We start from the raw sequence: 17,698 nt of genomic DNA on the forward strand, positions 1-17,698 counted from the left end.
CGTGTGCTCGTGACCCGGAACTGATCGAGTATGAGCATTCGTGAATTCGTGTAGCTAATGTTATTTATTTACCTATCCTAAATTTCAACAATGATTTTGGTTAAAGAGAAAACGTTTAATCGATGATGTGACATGAATGAAAAATGTATCATGTAAGAAATAATTTTAAGTACCGTAAATAATTATATGTAGGTAATGTACTCGGTACCGTAGTACGTACTATGTTCTACGAAGTGTACTTATCCAACACGAAAAATATATATCTTTCATGTCTGATGATTTCTTGAAAGATTCTATACAAAGTTTCAATGAAAATCTCCATTTTATGATTTGGTTTGTTAATAAGACTTGCAATTTCCGAATGCGCATTTGCTGGACGAGTGTATGGTCGAGTCCTCCATCTTGAATGATCATTCTTGTTCCGTGACTCAGCGAGCTCAGTGTTGTGTGTGATTCTGTGAGCGTCTACCTCGTGGTGCTGGGAGATGGTGCGTATGTAGAGAATTGACTCTCCTCTGACGTTTTGGTTAGACCGGATTGAATTTATATGTGGTAAGAGGACATTGCATGTTTTGTTGAGGTCCCATGTGAGCATGAATGTTAAGAATAGGCTGTAGCATTGTGCTTGCTCGCTAAATTGGTCTCCCATTAGCCAGACAACATGGCATGTGAGTGAAAGACCATTATTGGGGAGTGGAGTCAGTAATTAACTAGGCAGGAATAATGGCTGATGAGTGGCATAAAATTTTGTTTACGTAATGATGGAGAGAGCTACAACGCAGGAGAGTCTCATCTCATGGCATGAGACATTCACATTATTATTATTATTATTATTATTATTATTATTTTGTCAACACGTATGTTATTGCTTAGCTCTGACGATTTTCACTAAATTCGTATAATCTCGAGCCAAACTAGAAACCACTATCAGGAATTGAATATACTCACTAATGATCTACATAGATCCTATTACCCGTCTCTATTTCCATCTGGTATATGTGTATTTTCATTCACATGTTATATCAGCCGAGTGGAAGAGCTGCGAAGGGAGAGCGGGAAAACAGGCGAGCTGGAGAAACCACTGTATTTGGACTGTGCCCTAATCTTTTCTTTAAAGTTCAACATGTTCTGGCAAGGTGTTCCATTCATTTATAATTCTATGCCTGAAAGTATTTTTTGTCTCTCTTTTTGCAGCGTGATTTTCACAGGTTTGTAGGGTGTCCTCTTATATTTATCATGTTCGTTTGGACAGCAAAGTTTGTTTGAATTATGTTTTCTGAGCCTTAGAAAAATTTTGAACACTTCAGTCAGGTCTTCTCTTCTTCGCCTGTTTTCCCATTATGTTAAATTTAGTTCATTAAGACGTTCTTAATAAGGTAGATATTTTACTGGTGGTAAATTTTGTCGCCCTGTTTTGTATTGTCTTCAGTTTTGTACATAAATGGCCCCATACGCCTTAGTGTGTATGAGACAAAACTGAACTTGTATAGGCACATGAGGCAGTCTGTTCAGGTCAACTAACGATATTCTCGTAAAACCTGCAGCTGACAGGCTGACTCCGCCCTGCCAACATGTGGTTCAGGCAGAACTGAGCATATATGGACACTTGAGGTGGTCTTGAGGCCACATCACTCAGTACTACATTCGGCAGAACTCACTAAGGGCATGTCTGCTACACTTTGGACAGGTCTGCTGCACCAAGCACCCTCAGCACCGTGGAAGAAGAGCGGCACTTTCAGATGGAATTTGTAAACATGTACTGTATAAGCAGTATGTCTCGGAAAAATCAAATCAAAAGACTATTTGCATGAAGTAAAGAAAATATCCAGTATATGACTTGCTTGAAAAAAAAAAAAAAAAAGTAGAAGAATGGATGGTGCAGCTACCAGAAAATCGGTGTCTCTAGTATTATATGTCCCTGGCCTTTTGCAGAAATGCATAATTAAAACTTCAGATCTCATGGTTGACCAGGAAGCCTCTCGTGAGGTAATTTTTTTTTCTTTATGCAAGAGAAGCTGGCCAAAAAAAAAAAAAAAAGTCACTTAATTGCCAGTCCCTTTACAGATCAACAGTCAGCTGAAGGAAAGGGACAAATGTCTTGAAACCTCCATCTTAAAAGAATTCAAGTCATAGGAAGATGGAAATACAGAAGCAGGTAGGGAGTTCCAGAGTTTACCAAAGAAAGGTATAAATGATTGAGATTATTGTTTGGATAGAATAAGGGTGAGAAGAAAATCTTGTGCAGCAAGGTTGCAGGAGGGGAGGAGGTATGAAGTTAACAAGATCAGAAGAGCAGTTAGCATAAAAAATAACAGTAGAAGATAGCAAGAGATACAACATTCTGGTGGTGAGAAAGAGGCTGAAGACAGTCAGTCAGAGGAGGGGAGTCGATGAGATGAAAAGCTTTTGATTACACCTTATCTAATAAAGCTGTATGAGTGTAACCCTGCCCCCAAACATGTGAAGAGTACTCCATACTAGGATGGATAAGGCCCTTGTATAGAGTTAGCAGTTGGAGGGGTGAAAAAAACTGGCAGAGATATCTCAGAAAGCCTAACTTCACAGAAGCTGTTTTAGCAAGAGACGAGATGTGAAGTTTCCATTTAAGATTATGAGTAAAGGACGGACTAATGATATTCAGTGTAGAAGAGGGGGACAGCTGAGTATCATTGAAGGAGAGGGGATAGTTTTCTGGAAGGTTGTGTCAAGTTGATAGATGGAGGAATTGAGTTTTTGAGGCATTGAACACTACCAAGTTTTCTTTGCCCCAATCAGAAATATTAGAAAGATCTGAAGTTAGGCATTCTGTGATGTCCCTGCATGATCTGTTGACTTCCTGAAAGATTGGTTGTCTAAAAGGATGTGGAAAGATGTAGGGTGGTATCATCAGTGTAGGATGGATAGGACAAGAAGTTTGGTTAAGATCATTAATGAATAATAGAAGTAGAGTGGGGATAGGACAGAACCCTGAGGAACACCACTGTTAATAGATTTAGGAGAAGAACAGTGGCTGTTTGCCATGGCTGCAATAGAATGGTCAGAAAGGAAACGATATAAAGTTGCCGAGAGAAGGATAGAAACTGTAGGAGGGCAAAGCTTTGTGCCAGACTATCAAAACTTTTTGATATGCCTAATGCAGCAAATTTCTGTAATCTTTGAAAGAGGATGACCCAAGACTCAGTAAGGAAAGCCAGAAGATCACTAGTTGAGCGGCCTTGATGGAAGCCATACTAGCGACTAGATAGAAGATTTTGAATTGACATGTTTGAGAATCTTCCTGTTGATAGATTGAAAAACTTTGGACAAGCAAAAGATTAAAGCTATTTGGCGGTAGTTTGAAGAATTAGAATGGTCACCCTTTTTAGGAAAAGGCTGAATGTAGGCAAACGTCCAGCAAGAAGGAAAGGTAGAAGTCGATAGACCTAGTTGAAAGAGTTTGGACAGGCAAGGTGCAGGCATGGAAGCACAGTTTTTGAGAACAATAGGAGGGATCCCTTCAGGCCCAAAAGCTTACTGAGGGTTTAGGGCAGCGAGGGCATGGAAAACATCGTTACGAAGAACTTTAATTGAGGGCATGAAATAGTCAGAGGGAGGAGGAAAGGAAGAGATAAGCTCAGAATCATCCAAGGTGGAGTCGTTAGCAAAGGTATGAGAGAAGGGTTCAGATTTAGAGACAGTTGAGATGGCAATGGTGTCATCAGGATGAAATAAATGAGGGAAAAATTATGAAGTAAAGTTATCGGAGATGTTTTTCACCAGATGACAGAAGTCTTGAGGAAAGTTTGAGTTTGAAAGATTTTTACATTTTCTATTCATGAAGGAGTGCTTGGCAAGTTGAAGAATAGACAGCTGGCATGATTCCGGGCAGAAAAATAAAGTGCATGAGATTCAGATGATGGAAGACTAAGTACCATTTGTGGGCAACCTCTCTATCATGTATAGCACAAGAACAGGCTGTGTTAAACCAAGGTTTAGAACAACGTTTCCCAACCTGGGGTGCTAGCATCTTCTGGGGTGCTGGGAAGTGATGCACACACTTCAATTTCTTTTATCCCTCTAATAACAAGATATTATTTAGGGGTGCTGAACTGCTTAGACATGACAACAGGGAGTACTATGGTCTGAAAAGATTGGGAAACACTGGTTTAGGTTGGGATAAAGAATGATGAATGTACGTCTTGATCCATGCCAGACACTATTACCTCTGTTGTGCGTTCAGCACACAGAGATGGGTCTCTAACACGGAAATAATAATCAGTCCAGGGAATATTTGCATAATACGTCCTCAGGTCCTCCCAACAAGCATAAGCATTTCTGCTTTGAGAGATCCTGAGCAGAGATTGGAGAAATAGGACAAGATACAGAAATGAGATTGTGATCGGAGGAGCCCAATGGAGAAGAGAGGGTAACAGCATAAGCAGAAGGATATGAGGTAACGTAAAGATCAAGAAAGTTGGGTGTATCTCCTAGACATTTAGGAATACAAATAGGGTGTTGCACCAGTTGCCCTAGGTTGTGGAGAATAGCAAAGTTGAAGGCTAGTTCACCAGGATGGTCAGTTAAGGGAGAGGAAAGCCAAATCTGGTGGTGAACATTGAAATCTCCAAAGAAGGAGATCTCTGAAAGGATAGATGGACAGAATGTGCCTCACTGTAGAAGTTAAATAGTCAAAGAATTTACAATATTCAGAGGAGTTTAGGAGAGATAGACAGTATAGATAAATATAGTTAGACTAGAAAATGACTATTTAGTTGAAGCCAGATGGTGGAAAACTCGGAAGATTAAGAGCATGACCATGAGAGCAAGTCAAGTTGTTGCACACACAGATGCAACATCCAGCTTTGGAATGAAATTGAGGATAGAGAAAGTAGGAGGGAACAGAAAAGGGGCTACTGTCAGTTAATTACCTCAAACACTGTGTTTTGGTGAGGAAAAGAAGTAAGGTTTAGTAGAGGAGAGGTGGTGTTCTACATATTGAAAATTATATCTAAGACCGCTAATCTAATATTATATTGCCTTGTGCATGCATCTCTTGCTTTTTTATTATGAAAGGACTTACAAGAGACAGCAACATCAAATAAGTGTGTTCATCCATCCAGAGATACTGAACTAATCTACTGGCTGTAGTCACAACTCCAGTAAATTCATTTGTGACTGCCCATCCCTTTTCAGCAGCCACCTCTTTGTTCCATACTTTTCTCTTTCTCTTCTTGGTCTTTTTAATAATGGGTCACTGCATTAGCTGCTGCCATAAGTAGGTCTAGCTCTTCCATGTCCATGGAAGAGGCCATCATCACTCTGCTGCATCTCGATAAAACTTAGCAGTGCCTTGAGGCAACCTGAATAGTGTGTGGGTGACACTCAAGTGGCTGTTGGGCATGTGTTGTTCAGGCCCCGGACAGGCTGCCTGAATGTGTATAGGGCCCGTAAAATCCTGTAGACCATACTGAACCCCAGTGATGGAATGTCCTATAAGATCTAGGACTACTGTGGGCCTTTGAAATTTTTTTTTTAAATGTTAAGTAGTAGTACTACAAAATCTTTTTATCTTTATCTACCACTACCAGTTGTGTTTCAGTCATGCTAATACCTTCTCTAGTTATTGGTTCCCACTTGCATAACTTTACATTTGGTTGTATTGAATCTTAGTAGTCATATATTTTGTTGTGTTGAATCTTAGTAGCTAGTCTCAGACCACTCTCTTGTTTGGTTAATGTTATGTTACAGTGGATACAGGACCATGAATATTTTGTCATTGACAAAAAATTTGGCATGAAAATATAATTTTGCACAGCAATTCATCAATGTGTATATGAGGAAAACAGTGGTCCAAGAACAGAACCCTGAGATACACCACTACTTACTTCCACACTCTCAGATTCCATGTCATTTACTTTGACTTTTTTGGTGCGTTGTAAAAGAAAATCCTCAGTCTACTTGAGAATGTTATCTCCAATACTTTTTTTTTTCTAATCTTGCAAAGTCAAAGCATACAGTGTTAGGTAGAATATTTTAATCTTGAAGACTGGTCAGTTGATTCAATGTCTCTAACAGGTTTGTGAAACAGGATCTTCCTTGCTTGAAGCCATATTGGTTTGCTCATAGTGTTTTTATATCTTTTAAATACTTTACAGTTTCATCTCTTATAATACCTACAAAGAGTTTCCCAATACTGCTTATTAAACTCACTAGTCTGTAGTTGCTTGACCATGTTCTTTTTCCACTTTTGTAGATTGGGGGAAATAATAGCTTTGGGCCAGTGCCAGTTTTTGGCCTACTTGATCAGTTTTATCAAATTTGGAAAAAAAAAAGTTTGTTTCAAGCAATTAATCTTTTTTTTTTCCTTACAATTAAAGACAAGCATACTACACAAAATATCAACATATATGAATTTTTACTTTTATAGAGTAGGGGCCCCACTTTCAGTTTTCTGATTGGTTCCCACAATTCCTACCACTGGTCCTGCTTGTGGCACATTTGATGTTTGTAGTGACCAGTTAAACAACAGAGTCACTGGTTCAGTTAGCTCTTCTGCCAGTTTCTTAAGGATGTTTGGATGTATTTTGCCATGGCCTGGAGCCTTAAATTTATTTAGCGATTGAAGTTTGTGTTTTATAGTATCTTATTGCACTTGAATATTTGTTAATACCTCATAATTTTCTGAGTGATAGGTAAATGAATCCTAGACATATTTTATAAATTTGCCCTTAACAGACATTGGCAATAAGTTCAATTTCCTTTATGAATACAGATTTGAAGAACTTATTTAAAACATATGCTGTTTTCTGTGTGTGTTGTGAATTTATATAATTTTTAGTTTATCTAAATGGAATATTTGATCACAGTCAATTTAAGCATTTATTTCTAGACTCGTGCTTCATTCAAATTAGTAATTAATTGGTTTGCAGGTAAATGGAGAGCATGCTTAGCATGGCAATGGAGGAAGAAAACATAATCATTGACATAGAAGATGACAGTGATGACGAAGATCACAACAATGAACAGGAAAATAATGACAATGATGAAAATGAAGAAGGCAACAACAATGAGCAAGAAAATTATGAGGATGATGATGGTGAAGGCAGCAATGATGAGGAGGTAAATGATGAGAATGATGATGATAAGGGCAGTAATGATGAGCAGGAGAATAATGAGAATGGTGATGATGAAGAAGGCAATGATGATGATGAGGACAATAATGATAATAATGAAGCAGAAAATGGTTGTGAGAATGAAAAGAATGAGAATAATGTGTGTGAAGATAACAATAGTGAGCAGAGTGATGCATCAAGTAGTAATGGAGAGACTGAGAGCAGTGATATAGAAGACTCACAAAGAGTGAGTGTTGAGACAAACAATCAGCAATACATTGAAACCAGAGTTGATATGGAGTATATTCCACAGGCCAAGAATGGTCCCAATTGTGTGAAAAGATCCTCTGCTAGTAATGAGATTCTCCAAAGTAGCAATGGACATAAAAAGCAGAATTGTAAGAAATGGAAAGGAAAAGGAAAATTAACCAATACAAATGATGGAGTGAAAGTACAAGAGCCATATCATAAACAAGGTCATAAAGCATATAACAAGAGTGGTGCTTGCCGAAAAGATGTAGCCAATGTTAAAAGTCTTCCCAACACTAAGTCCGCTGATGCTACTGGTGGAAGTTTAAAAAATGTGAACAGTTCATTACAACAGAATGATTCTAACTCAAAAGGTAAAAGCATTAACAAAGGTGGTAACAGTCAAGTCTGGAAGAACACAAACAGTAGTAATTCTAACAAAAACAGCAGTAGTAACAGTAACAAAAGTTCAAGTGGAAGTGATAACAAATATGGAAACAGTAATGAGAGCAACAATAAAGGAAAAGTTAATCCAAATAATAACACCTTCAACAATAACAATAACAAAAATAATAACAATGGCAACAACAATAATAACAAGAATCAGAACAACAACAGTAATAACAAGAACAACAGTAATAATAACAACAAGAACCAGAACAACAACAACAACAAAAACAACAATAACAATAAGCAGTAAGTATAAAAAGTATTTCATATGTAGATTTTACTTCTTTCGTACTTTCTTTTATTTATTTTTTTTTATAACTGTAAACTTAATTTTCTCATGTGTGTAATGTCTATCAAATTTTTGTAAAGCTAGCAAAATAATGTTAAGGGTGGTTATTGGGTTCATGATTTGTTTTGGTGTGGGTGAAAGATAGCAACAGTGGAAACATCAGACAAATTATTTTTTTGTGAACGTCGTTGTTTTATTTTATTACCACGTTCCACTCATCTCTTTTACTAAAACCTAACTGGATCAAGTAATCCTTCTAACTGGATCAAGTAATCCTTTTGGTCTTTAGATTTGCTGATGAACAATATTTTACTTATTCAAGGTGTATGTTTCTGATGTTATTTTATTTTATCTATATAATTTTTTTATATACGTCAATTTCTCTCTCTCCAAAAGAAAGGGTGAGCAGCCTCTCAGAAACTTACTTAAGGAAATCAAAGAAGTTATGGACAGCATCCTTAAGAAGAAGTTTTCCATATATCCCTTGGACAGTTCCATACTCAAGCTTCATTACAGACTTACAGTGCTGTTGTTTGTGGTACTGTACACAATGATACAGTAAGTAGTGTTCCAATTTTGATAGACTATATTTGATGGATTTGTGAAGGATTAACGGATGTCAGATTTGACATGAAATGGGACAATACATGGTGAAGAAATTATAAATAGTTACTGAAGAGTGGTATATGAAGTAACTGAGAAGGTGAGAACAGCATAGACATGTATAAATGATATATGGCGAGAGTACGTCCACAAATGGTGTTAAGTGTTGAAAGTTTTAGTGGAAAAAAAAAAAAAAAAAATTATATATATATATATGATATGTATATATATATATATATATATATATATATATATATATATATATATATATATATATATATATATATACACACACACACACACACACACACACACACACACACACACACACACACACACACACACACACACACAGTAATACCTTAAGATACAAACGCCCCAACATACGATTTCTTTGATATATGACGAAAAATTTCATATAATTTACGCCTCGAAATGCGAAGATATTTTTAAGATACAGTGGTACCTTGGAGAACGAACAACTTGTATTACGAATAAAGAAAATTGTGTTTTTTTGCATTGGAGGACGAACTTTGCTTTGGAGTGCGAACAATAACAAACACGGTCAACAGATTGCGCGCAACACTGTGTGATCAGCTGATTGCATGCTGGGGCACCACGTTGCCTCATTGCCTGAGGAGTGTTGTTTGCAGTTGTTTGGTTGCTGTTTTGTAGTGCCTGGGATAATAATATTAAGTGTTTTTAGTTATTAAGATCATTGCCTAGCATAGCAGCACACATGTTTACAAGACATACAGACAGATGTATGGAAGATTCTAGAAGATATGAGTGGAAGAGAGAGTATCCAGCTCATGAATTAAAAGCCTTAACCCTTATAGCCCATCAGGCACGATTGTGGCTCTTACGATAGAGCATTTCAGGCATGATCTTGGCCCTTTTCAGAAGCCGCGCTCCTTTATGCCACACAGTTTGTTTATGCTTGAGGCTATCTGTCATATGTTGAGGCCTATCACTGGCCCATTGTTTTCAAGATGATGGACACTTAGCCAATCATGTATCAGCTTCTACAAGGATATGTTTGTGTAGGTGTGAGGGCACCAAGCGTGAGGATGGTGAGAGCACTTATTTCAGTATGCTGTATTTTATTATATTTTATGTATTTCTTGGTGAGATATAAGATATACATGTATTTCCGTGGATAAGTAAGCAGTTCAGAAATATATTATGATGCATGACAATATTGGAATTGTTATTGGTTTAGATAAGAGTGCATAGTGCTGGCTTGATGGAGTCAGCTGATGCATGGTCAAGATGGCCCCTGACCACGACGGCCCTCCACGATGGCCCCACACTACAGACCATGGCAGCCTCAGTTTCTTTTTTACCCGTAAGATAGTTTTAAATTATACTTGTTAATAGAGCAACTTTTACTAAGACAGATTGTATTAATAAATCAGTCGCTCGCCACTCCCCAATCCCTCCCCATCCTTCCTCACCCAGTGATAGGTACTGTACCACGTAGTACTGTACGTGAGTGCTTACTTTTAATCACCGCAATAATGTTATCGTGTAATGTTTATCAGTAAGTTGCATACTTGTTGATACAATCTGTCTTAAATGTAAGATTGCAAAACATGATATTAAAACATTTGGTATTTAGCCAAGTGGCACCTCCGGCTGCTGCAGCAAACCAGCAACAGTTGTTGTTACCTCATAAACAACACAATGGACTATCGCGGGCTTCTCAGAAATTTTAAAATCATCTTGGGCTAACAAAACCTTAAAATGCATGTCTGTATAACATTTTCTGCTTAGAAATGCATGTTCTATTATCTCTCTCAATATTTACAGAAAGTCATGTTACACCCTGGATATATGCACTATATGTGCAAGGTACAGTACACCGATGTACCAATACGTTATGGTTTTTAATGCTCCATAATACAAAACACTATCTCAGGAATGCTGAGTTGCCATCCGTGGTTAACGTGTTAACATAATGAAAGAAATAAGAGGACAATAACCTAAAATTTGGTGTGGGGTTGTCATGGTATCAGGGTCGGGTGCCGTCGTGGTTAGGGGCTGCCTTGACCAGGAAACGTTGACGCTTATTTCTGACTACGAAGAAGTTGAATTTTCATATTACAAGTTGCTTACTTCCCTAATTTATTTTCCATAATGAATGCAGTATATGAAAGAAAAACTTGTTGGCTTGTATAAGAGTGTCGGTGCTGGCTTGATGGAGTCACGTGAGGATATGGTGATGCTTGTTTCTGACCACGAGAAGTTGAATTTTCATTATATTACATTTTGCTTACTTTCCTGCTTTATTTTCCTAACTTTTATAGTTATAGCATAATAGTAGTAGTACATATAGTAATAGTATTCAAAAAGTAAGAAATTAGGTGGAATATATATATATATATATATATATATATATATATATATATATATATATATATATATATATATATATATATACATACAGTAAGGTCTCGGTTTACGTCAGACTTACGTTCCTGAAACATGACATAAGATGATTTTGTATGTAACTCGAGTTTCCATACATTTCAAAGCATATTATTGAGTTTTCAATCAATCATTGTTTATGGTCATTCAGGTAAGTTAAAGGTTATATTGTTATATTATTTACAACTATGTAGGAATATGAAACACAAGCTTGATTTTGTTGTTGATTAGGGCCGCGAATGCGAAGGACTGCAGGTTGCCGAGAGGGGTGGACGCCTGAGGCCGCCAGGAGGGTGGGCAGGTTGAATGTTGTGATGCCCAGGGCGGACAGCTGAGAGCGTAGTGCAGTGCGGTGGGAGTAGAAGCGTGGGCAGCGAAGCAGGAAATGCAATAGGAAAGGGCAATAGGGATCAGCAGACAGGCGCAGACGGTGCAAGTGAGCTGCGAGTGTCGTGTGGCCCAGGCGAAGGCTCCGGAGTTGTTATTGTTGTGATGGGTTTGCGAGCCCTCAAGGTCGTCAATCTCCCCGTTGTCATGGTAACGGGCTTCCCATTTTCTTCTTCACTCCCTCACACACAGCTGCTGCCTCCCTTCTCATGTCTTTTAATTATGTCCTTTTTTTTTCTTGTAGCGTAATGGTTTTCCTTTTCTTAGCATCACTGCTGTCACTAAGGAGTTTTCTCTTTGGTGCCATTGAGCAAGATACTAAGAACTTGAGTCAATAAACGCAGAAGTAGGATTACACTTGCCAGGGGCGACGGTGTGGTGGAACTGATGCAGGATGTTATTGTATTCAAGCGTGAGGCGGGCGGTGTGGCGGGTAACCACTAGTGACGCCTGGCGGCCAACAATAACAATAAATCCCGCGCTTTACGATTTATAAATTTTCAATTTTTTTAATCTTAAATTGCCTTATAGTGGACTGACATAACTACGAGTTTGATGTAACTCGAGACCGACGTAACCCGGAACTTAACTGTATATATACACAGGTATATATATATATATATATATATATATATATATATATATATATATATATATATATATATATATATATATATATATATATATATATATATATATATATATATATATATATATATACAGGTGATGCTCGATTTACCCGTGTTTGATTTACGTGTTTTTGTTATAACGCGACTGAAAAAATATAATTGATTTGTGCAACCAGTTTGCTTTTACGCGATTTGGCCCAACTGCATTTTCAAACTGCGCGCCAGACGCAATTTCAATCTGCGTGCCAGAGAGTTCTGCAGCTGGCCGATAGGTGGGAGCAGGTTGTTGTCTTTGTTGGTACAGACAACCTCCATAGCAACCTCCTGCTCACATACCAACCTTTGTAAAATAGCATCCACAAAGATTCGTTGCTGAGGGCGGGTGGAGGTTGGTAGCCCGCCTAAAAGTGCTCATAGGTTGCCAGGAGCTGGATCCAAGAAACTTTAACAACGTCAGAGCAACCTCCTGCCGTGAAATGGCATCCATGTACGCTTGGAGGGACGGTAACAAGGTTGCTCTCAGGTTGCTGGGAACACTGCCTCTTTAGGTGGTGTTATTGTCTTATATATGCATTTATGTTCACAAAACAACATTTCTATTAGCTTTTTACAAGTCTTGCCCCCAAAAAAGGATTGTTTTGTAATGCATAAAGTGAAATCTTACACGGAATACCAAAAAATAAAGCAGAGATGAGATCGGCCACAGGCGAGGTGGACATGACGACTCGGCTGCTTCTTCTTCTTGTGACACTTTTAGCTTGCGTGTTGCTTTCACCACGATATTTTATGTTTCCACTGCTCTATATCCTGCTGTAATGGATATCATATCTTAATATTCATATACGCTCATGCCATGAGGATAACCTCGACTCCGTGGCACTGAGTGATAGTGAATTACTAATGAAATACCGCGGTATTTCATTAGTAAACGTTCATGGATGCCATTTTGTGGCAGGAGGTTGCTCTTACGTTAAAGAATCTTGGATCTAGCTCCCGCTCTTCTCGTGCCTCATTTGCAGTCTGCCATCACTGAGTACAGACAGAGTCTCTTCAATCTGCCTATAATTCACTAAGATGGCCCCAAAACATCCTTCATCTTCTGCATGTGGGGTTAATTTTGATAAGTGGGTTTTTGATAAAGTGGTAAAGCTCAGAGGAAGAGTGACTGACTGTGGTGTGAGTGGTGAAGGCAGTGACGCAGTGAGTGTTTTGTTTACGTATTCTTTGTTTTGTTGTTTTCTCTTATTATTTTTGCTTTCTCATTATTTCATGCTTTTCCCTTTACTTTAAATACATTTCTAGTATTTAGAATGGTAAATAATAAAAACATGTTAATTTAGCCAAATAAATAGAGTATTTTGTACAAATTGTGACAAATTTTTTTGGACCCCATCCCGCATCCCCCCTATTATTATCTATTGTTTCTTATGAGAATTACATGTTTGTTTTACACGAATTTTGATATACGCGATGCCTCTTGGTACGCATCTATCGCGTAAATCAAGAGTTACCTATATATATATATATATATATATATATATATATATATATATATATATATATATATATATATATACAGTAAGGTCCCGAGTTACGTCAGAGTTACGTTCCTGAAACATGACGTAAGTCGATTTTGTACGTTAATCGAGTTTTTGTACTTTCAAAGCATATTATCGAGTTTTCAACCAATAATTTTTTATGGTTATTCAGGTAAGTAAAAGGTTATATTGTTATATTGGTATACTATTTACAACTATGTAGGAATATATTGATTAGGGCCACGAACGCGAAGGACTGCAGGTTGCCGAGAGGGACGGCCTGAGGCCGCCAGGAGGGTGGGCAGGTCGAACGTTGTGACGCCCAGGGCGGACAGCTGGGAGCTTTGTGGAGTGCGGCAGGAGTAGAAGCGTTATATAAGTAAAAGGTTATATTGTTATATTATTTACAAGTATGTAGGAATATGAAACGCAAGCTTGTTTTTGTTGTTGATTAGGGCCACGAATGCGAAGGAATGCATGTTGCCAGAGGGGTGGACGCCCAGGGCGGACAGCTGGGAACGTAGTGCAGTGCGGTGGGAGTAGAAGCGTGGGCAGCGGGGCAGGAAATGCAATAGGAAAGGGCAATAGGGATCAGCAGACAAGCGCAGACGGTGCAAGTCAGCTGGAAGTGTCGTGTGCCCCAGGCGAAGGCTCCGGAGTTGTTATTGTTGTGATAGGTGCGTGAGCCCTCAAGGTCGTCAACCTCCCCGTTGTCATGGTAACGGGCTTCCCATTTTCTTCTTCACTCCCTTACACACAGCTGCTGCCTCCCTTCTCATGTCTTTTAATTATGTCCACTTTTTCTTGTAGCATAATGGTTTTCCTTTTCTTAGCATCACTGCTATCACTCAGGAGTTTTCTTTTTGGTGCCATTGAGCAAGATACTAAGATAGTCAGCAAACGCAGATGTAGGAACACTCTTGCCAGGGGCGACGGTGTGGTGGAACCGAGGTACGTAGAGTGTTATTGTATTCAAGCATGAGGTGGGCGGTGTGGTGGATAACCACTAGTGACGCCTGGCGGCAAACAATAACAATAAACCCCCTTGCTTTACGATTTATAAATTTTCAATTTTTTAAATCTTAAATTGCCTTATAGTGGACTGATGTAAGTGAGAGTTTGACGTAACTCGAGACCGACGTAACCCGGGACCTTACTGTGTATATATATATATATATATATATATATATATATATATATATATATATATATATATATATATATATATATATATATATATATATATACATATATATATAACCCCCTTGCTTTACGATTTATAAATTTTCAATTTTTTAAATCTTAAATTGCCTTATAGTGGACTGATGTAAGTGAGAGTTTGACGTAACTCGAGACCGACGTAACCCGGGACCTTACTGTATATATATATATATATATATATATATATATATATATATATATATATATATATATACAGTGGAATCTTGAGATATGAGTTTAATTTGTTCCATGATAGAGCTTGTATCTCAAAAGCTTGCATCTCAAAACAATTTTTCTCACTGAAATGCATTGAAATGTCATTAATCTTAATCCATTCCAGTCTCCCCAAAAAGAGCACCCCTATTTTTTTTACGTGTTTTCTGGGATGAAAAGGTATTTATGAATAATAATTATTGCATAGAAACATACTAAAACATAACAAAAGATAATATAAATAGGTGAACTATTCTTATAAAGTACAGTGGAGACTCAATACCCGAATGTCTAGATAGTCGAACTTTTCAATAGTCGAATGCAAAAGTTCGACTTAATACAGGCAACCCCTGCTTAACAAAGGGGTTATGTTCCTAAAAAACCCTTCATTAAGCGAATTTTCGTTAAGCAAACCAATTATAACAAATTTAACCCCTGACTTGAGCTTCCATTGAGAGTAAACAAAGCGAGTTCAGTAAGGTCCCGGGTTACATCGGTCTCGAGTTACGTCAAACTCGCAGTTACGTCAGTCCACTATAAGGCAATTTAAGATTTAAAAAATTGAAAATTTATAAATCGTAAAGCGCAGGGTTTATTGTTATTTTGGGCCGCCAGGCATCACTAGTGTTTATCTGCCACACCACCTGCCTCACGCTTGAATACAATAACTTTACATACCTCAGTTCCACCACACCGTCGCCCCTGGCAAGAGTGTTCCTACATCTGCGTTTGCTGACTATCTTAGTATCTTCCTCAATGACACCAAAAAGAAAACTCCTGAGTGATAGCAGTAATGCTAAGAACAGGAAAACCATTACCCTACAAGAAAAAGTGGACATAATTAAAAGACATGAGAAGGGAGAAAAAGCATCAGCAATCAGCCATGCGTTAGGGATGAGTCGGACGACTGTTGCTACCATTCTCAAGAACAAGGACCATATTTTGGCTAATGTGAAGGGCGTTACTCCCATGAACTCTACAGTGATAACGAAGCAAAGAACAGGTGTGTTGACAGAGATGGAAAGACTGCTTTTGCTGTGGATTGAGGACAATAATCAGAAGAGCATGCTGCTGAGTGAGCAAATAATTTGTGAGAAAGCCCGCACACACTATGAGGCTTTGAAAAAAGAAAGTAACCACAATTGAAACGTTTGTGGCTTCCAAGGGCTGGTTTACACGTTTCAAAGTTAGAGGAAATCTAACAAACAGAAAAATATGTGGAGAAGTTGCCAGTGCTGATGACGGAGCAGCAAAAGTGTTCATTGAAACCTTAGAAAAAATTATCAAAGAAGAGGGCTACATTCCACAGCTAATATTCAATGTGGATGAGATGGGACTGAACTGGAAGCGCATGCCCAGCAGGACATACATTGCAAAGGAGGAGAAAAGCATGCCAGGACACAAAGCCTCTAAGGAACGACTCACACTGCTCTTAGGGGGTAACTGTGCCGGCGATTTTAAACTGAAACCGCTGCTAGTTTACCACTCAGAAAATCCTAGAGCTATGAAGGGTATTCTTAAAGCTAGTCTCCCAGTTTATTGGAAAAGTAATGCCAAGGCTTGGGTGACAGGGGCAATGTTCATTGAGTGGTTCTCCAGTTGTTTTGTGCCTGACGTTGAGCGCTACTGTGCACAGAAGAATCTGCCGTTTAAAGCACTGCTGATTCTTGACAATGCTCCTGGTCATTCTGCAAGCCTACGTGAACTCAACCCAAATGTTAAAGTTGTATTTATGCCACCAAACACAACGTCATTGATTCAGCCAATGGATCAAGGGGTGATCAGATCCTTCAAGGCCTATTACCTGAGAAGAACCTTCAAACAGGCCATCCGTGCAACAGAAAAAGGTGATAAAAGCCTGAAAGAGTTCTGGAAAGGTTTTAACATTTACAGTGCCGTGAAAAACATTGGAGAAAGTTGGGCTGAGGTTACACAGTCAAACATGAATGGTGTGTGGAAAAGCGTGTGTCCTAGCCTAGTGAATAACTTTAAAGGCTTTGATAGTGATAGTGTAGAGGAGACCAAGAGCAACTGTGTAAAGCTTGGGAATGAGTTAAGTCTGGACATAGAGGAGAGTGACATAAATGAGGTCCTCGATTCTCACGACTCAGAATTAAACGCCGAAGATCTGATGGAGCTGGGGAAACAAACAGAGGCTGATGAAAATGACGACGTAGTGTTACGGCAGTTTACAATAAAAACATGGCAAGCGCTTTTCAAGCCCTGGAAAAAGCAATGGTGTTCTTTGAAGAGCAAGACCCAAATGCAGAATGCTTTGCCAGAGTTCACAGGGCAATGGAAGATGCAGTGACTTGCTACAGAGAAATCTATGATGAGAAGAGATATGCTGCTAAACAGTCATCAATTCTTCATTTCTTCAAGCAAGCTTCTCATTCCTCAACCTCATCTCCAGCCTCAACTCCATCCACATCTTCAACTCCATCCCGACTGTCAACTCCATCCAGAGCATCAACCTCAAGCCGATGTTCATCCCCAGACTCCCTGATGAAGAACTTCTTACTTCAACATCACCTCAGAAACAGGTATGTTCCATTAACTTGGCTTTCAGCTTTCTTAAGTCAGATGATGAAACAGAAA

The 17,698-nt window shown here is 38.5% G+C and overlaps 1 protein-coding gene across 6 annotated transcripts in view; it reads left to right on the forward strand.

Moving 5' to 3' along the window:
• Positions 1-387: 387 nt before the first annotated feature.
• LOC123518540 (probable WRKY transcription factor protein 1) overlaps positions 388-17,698 on the forward strand; it is a 38,845-nt gene continuing 21,534 nt past the window's right edge. For 2 of the 6 annotated variants that reach the window (XM_045279348.1, XM_045279355.1), the window contains exons 1-3: positions 404-552; positions 6,909-8,036; positions 8,476-8,637. In XM_045279348.1, coding sequence (XP_045135283.1) covers positions 6,913-8,036; positions 8,476-8,637 — 1,286 coding nt within the window. In that variant the 5' untranslated portion in view covers positions 404-552; positions 6,909-6,912. Of the gene's footprint in view, positions 553-1,544; positions 2,156-6,908; positions 8,037-8,475; positions 8,638-17,698 lie in introns of all 6 variants that reach the window. The other 4 variants (XM_045279353.1, XM_045279349.1, XM_045279350.1 and 1 more) reach the window with 4 other exon arrangements.

This window comes from Portunus trituberculatus, chromosome 44 (assembly GCF_017591435.1).
Source record: "Portunus trituberculatus isolate SZX2019 chromosome 44, ASM1759143v1, whole genome shotgun sequence".
NCBI classification, from domain to species: domain Eukaryota; kingdom Metazoa; phylum Arthropoda; class Malacostraca; order Decapoda; family Portunidae; genus Portunus; species Portunus trituberculatus.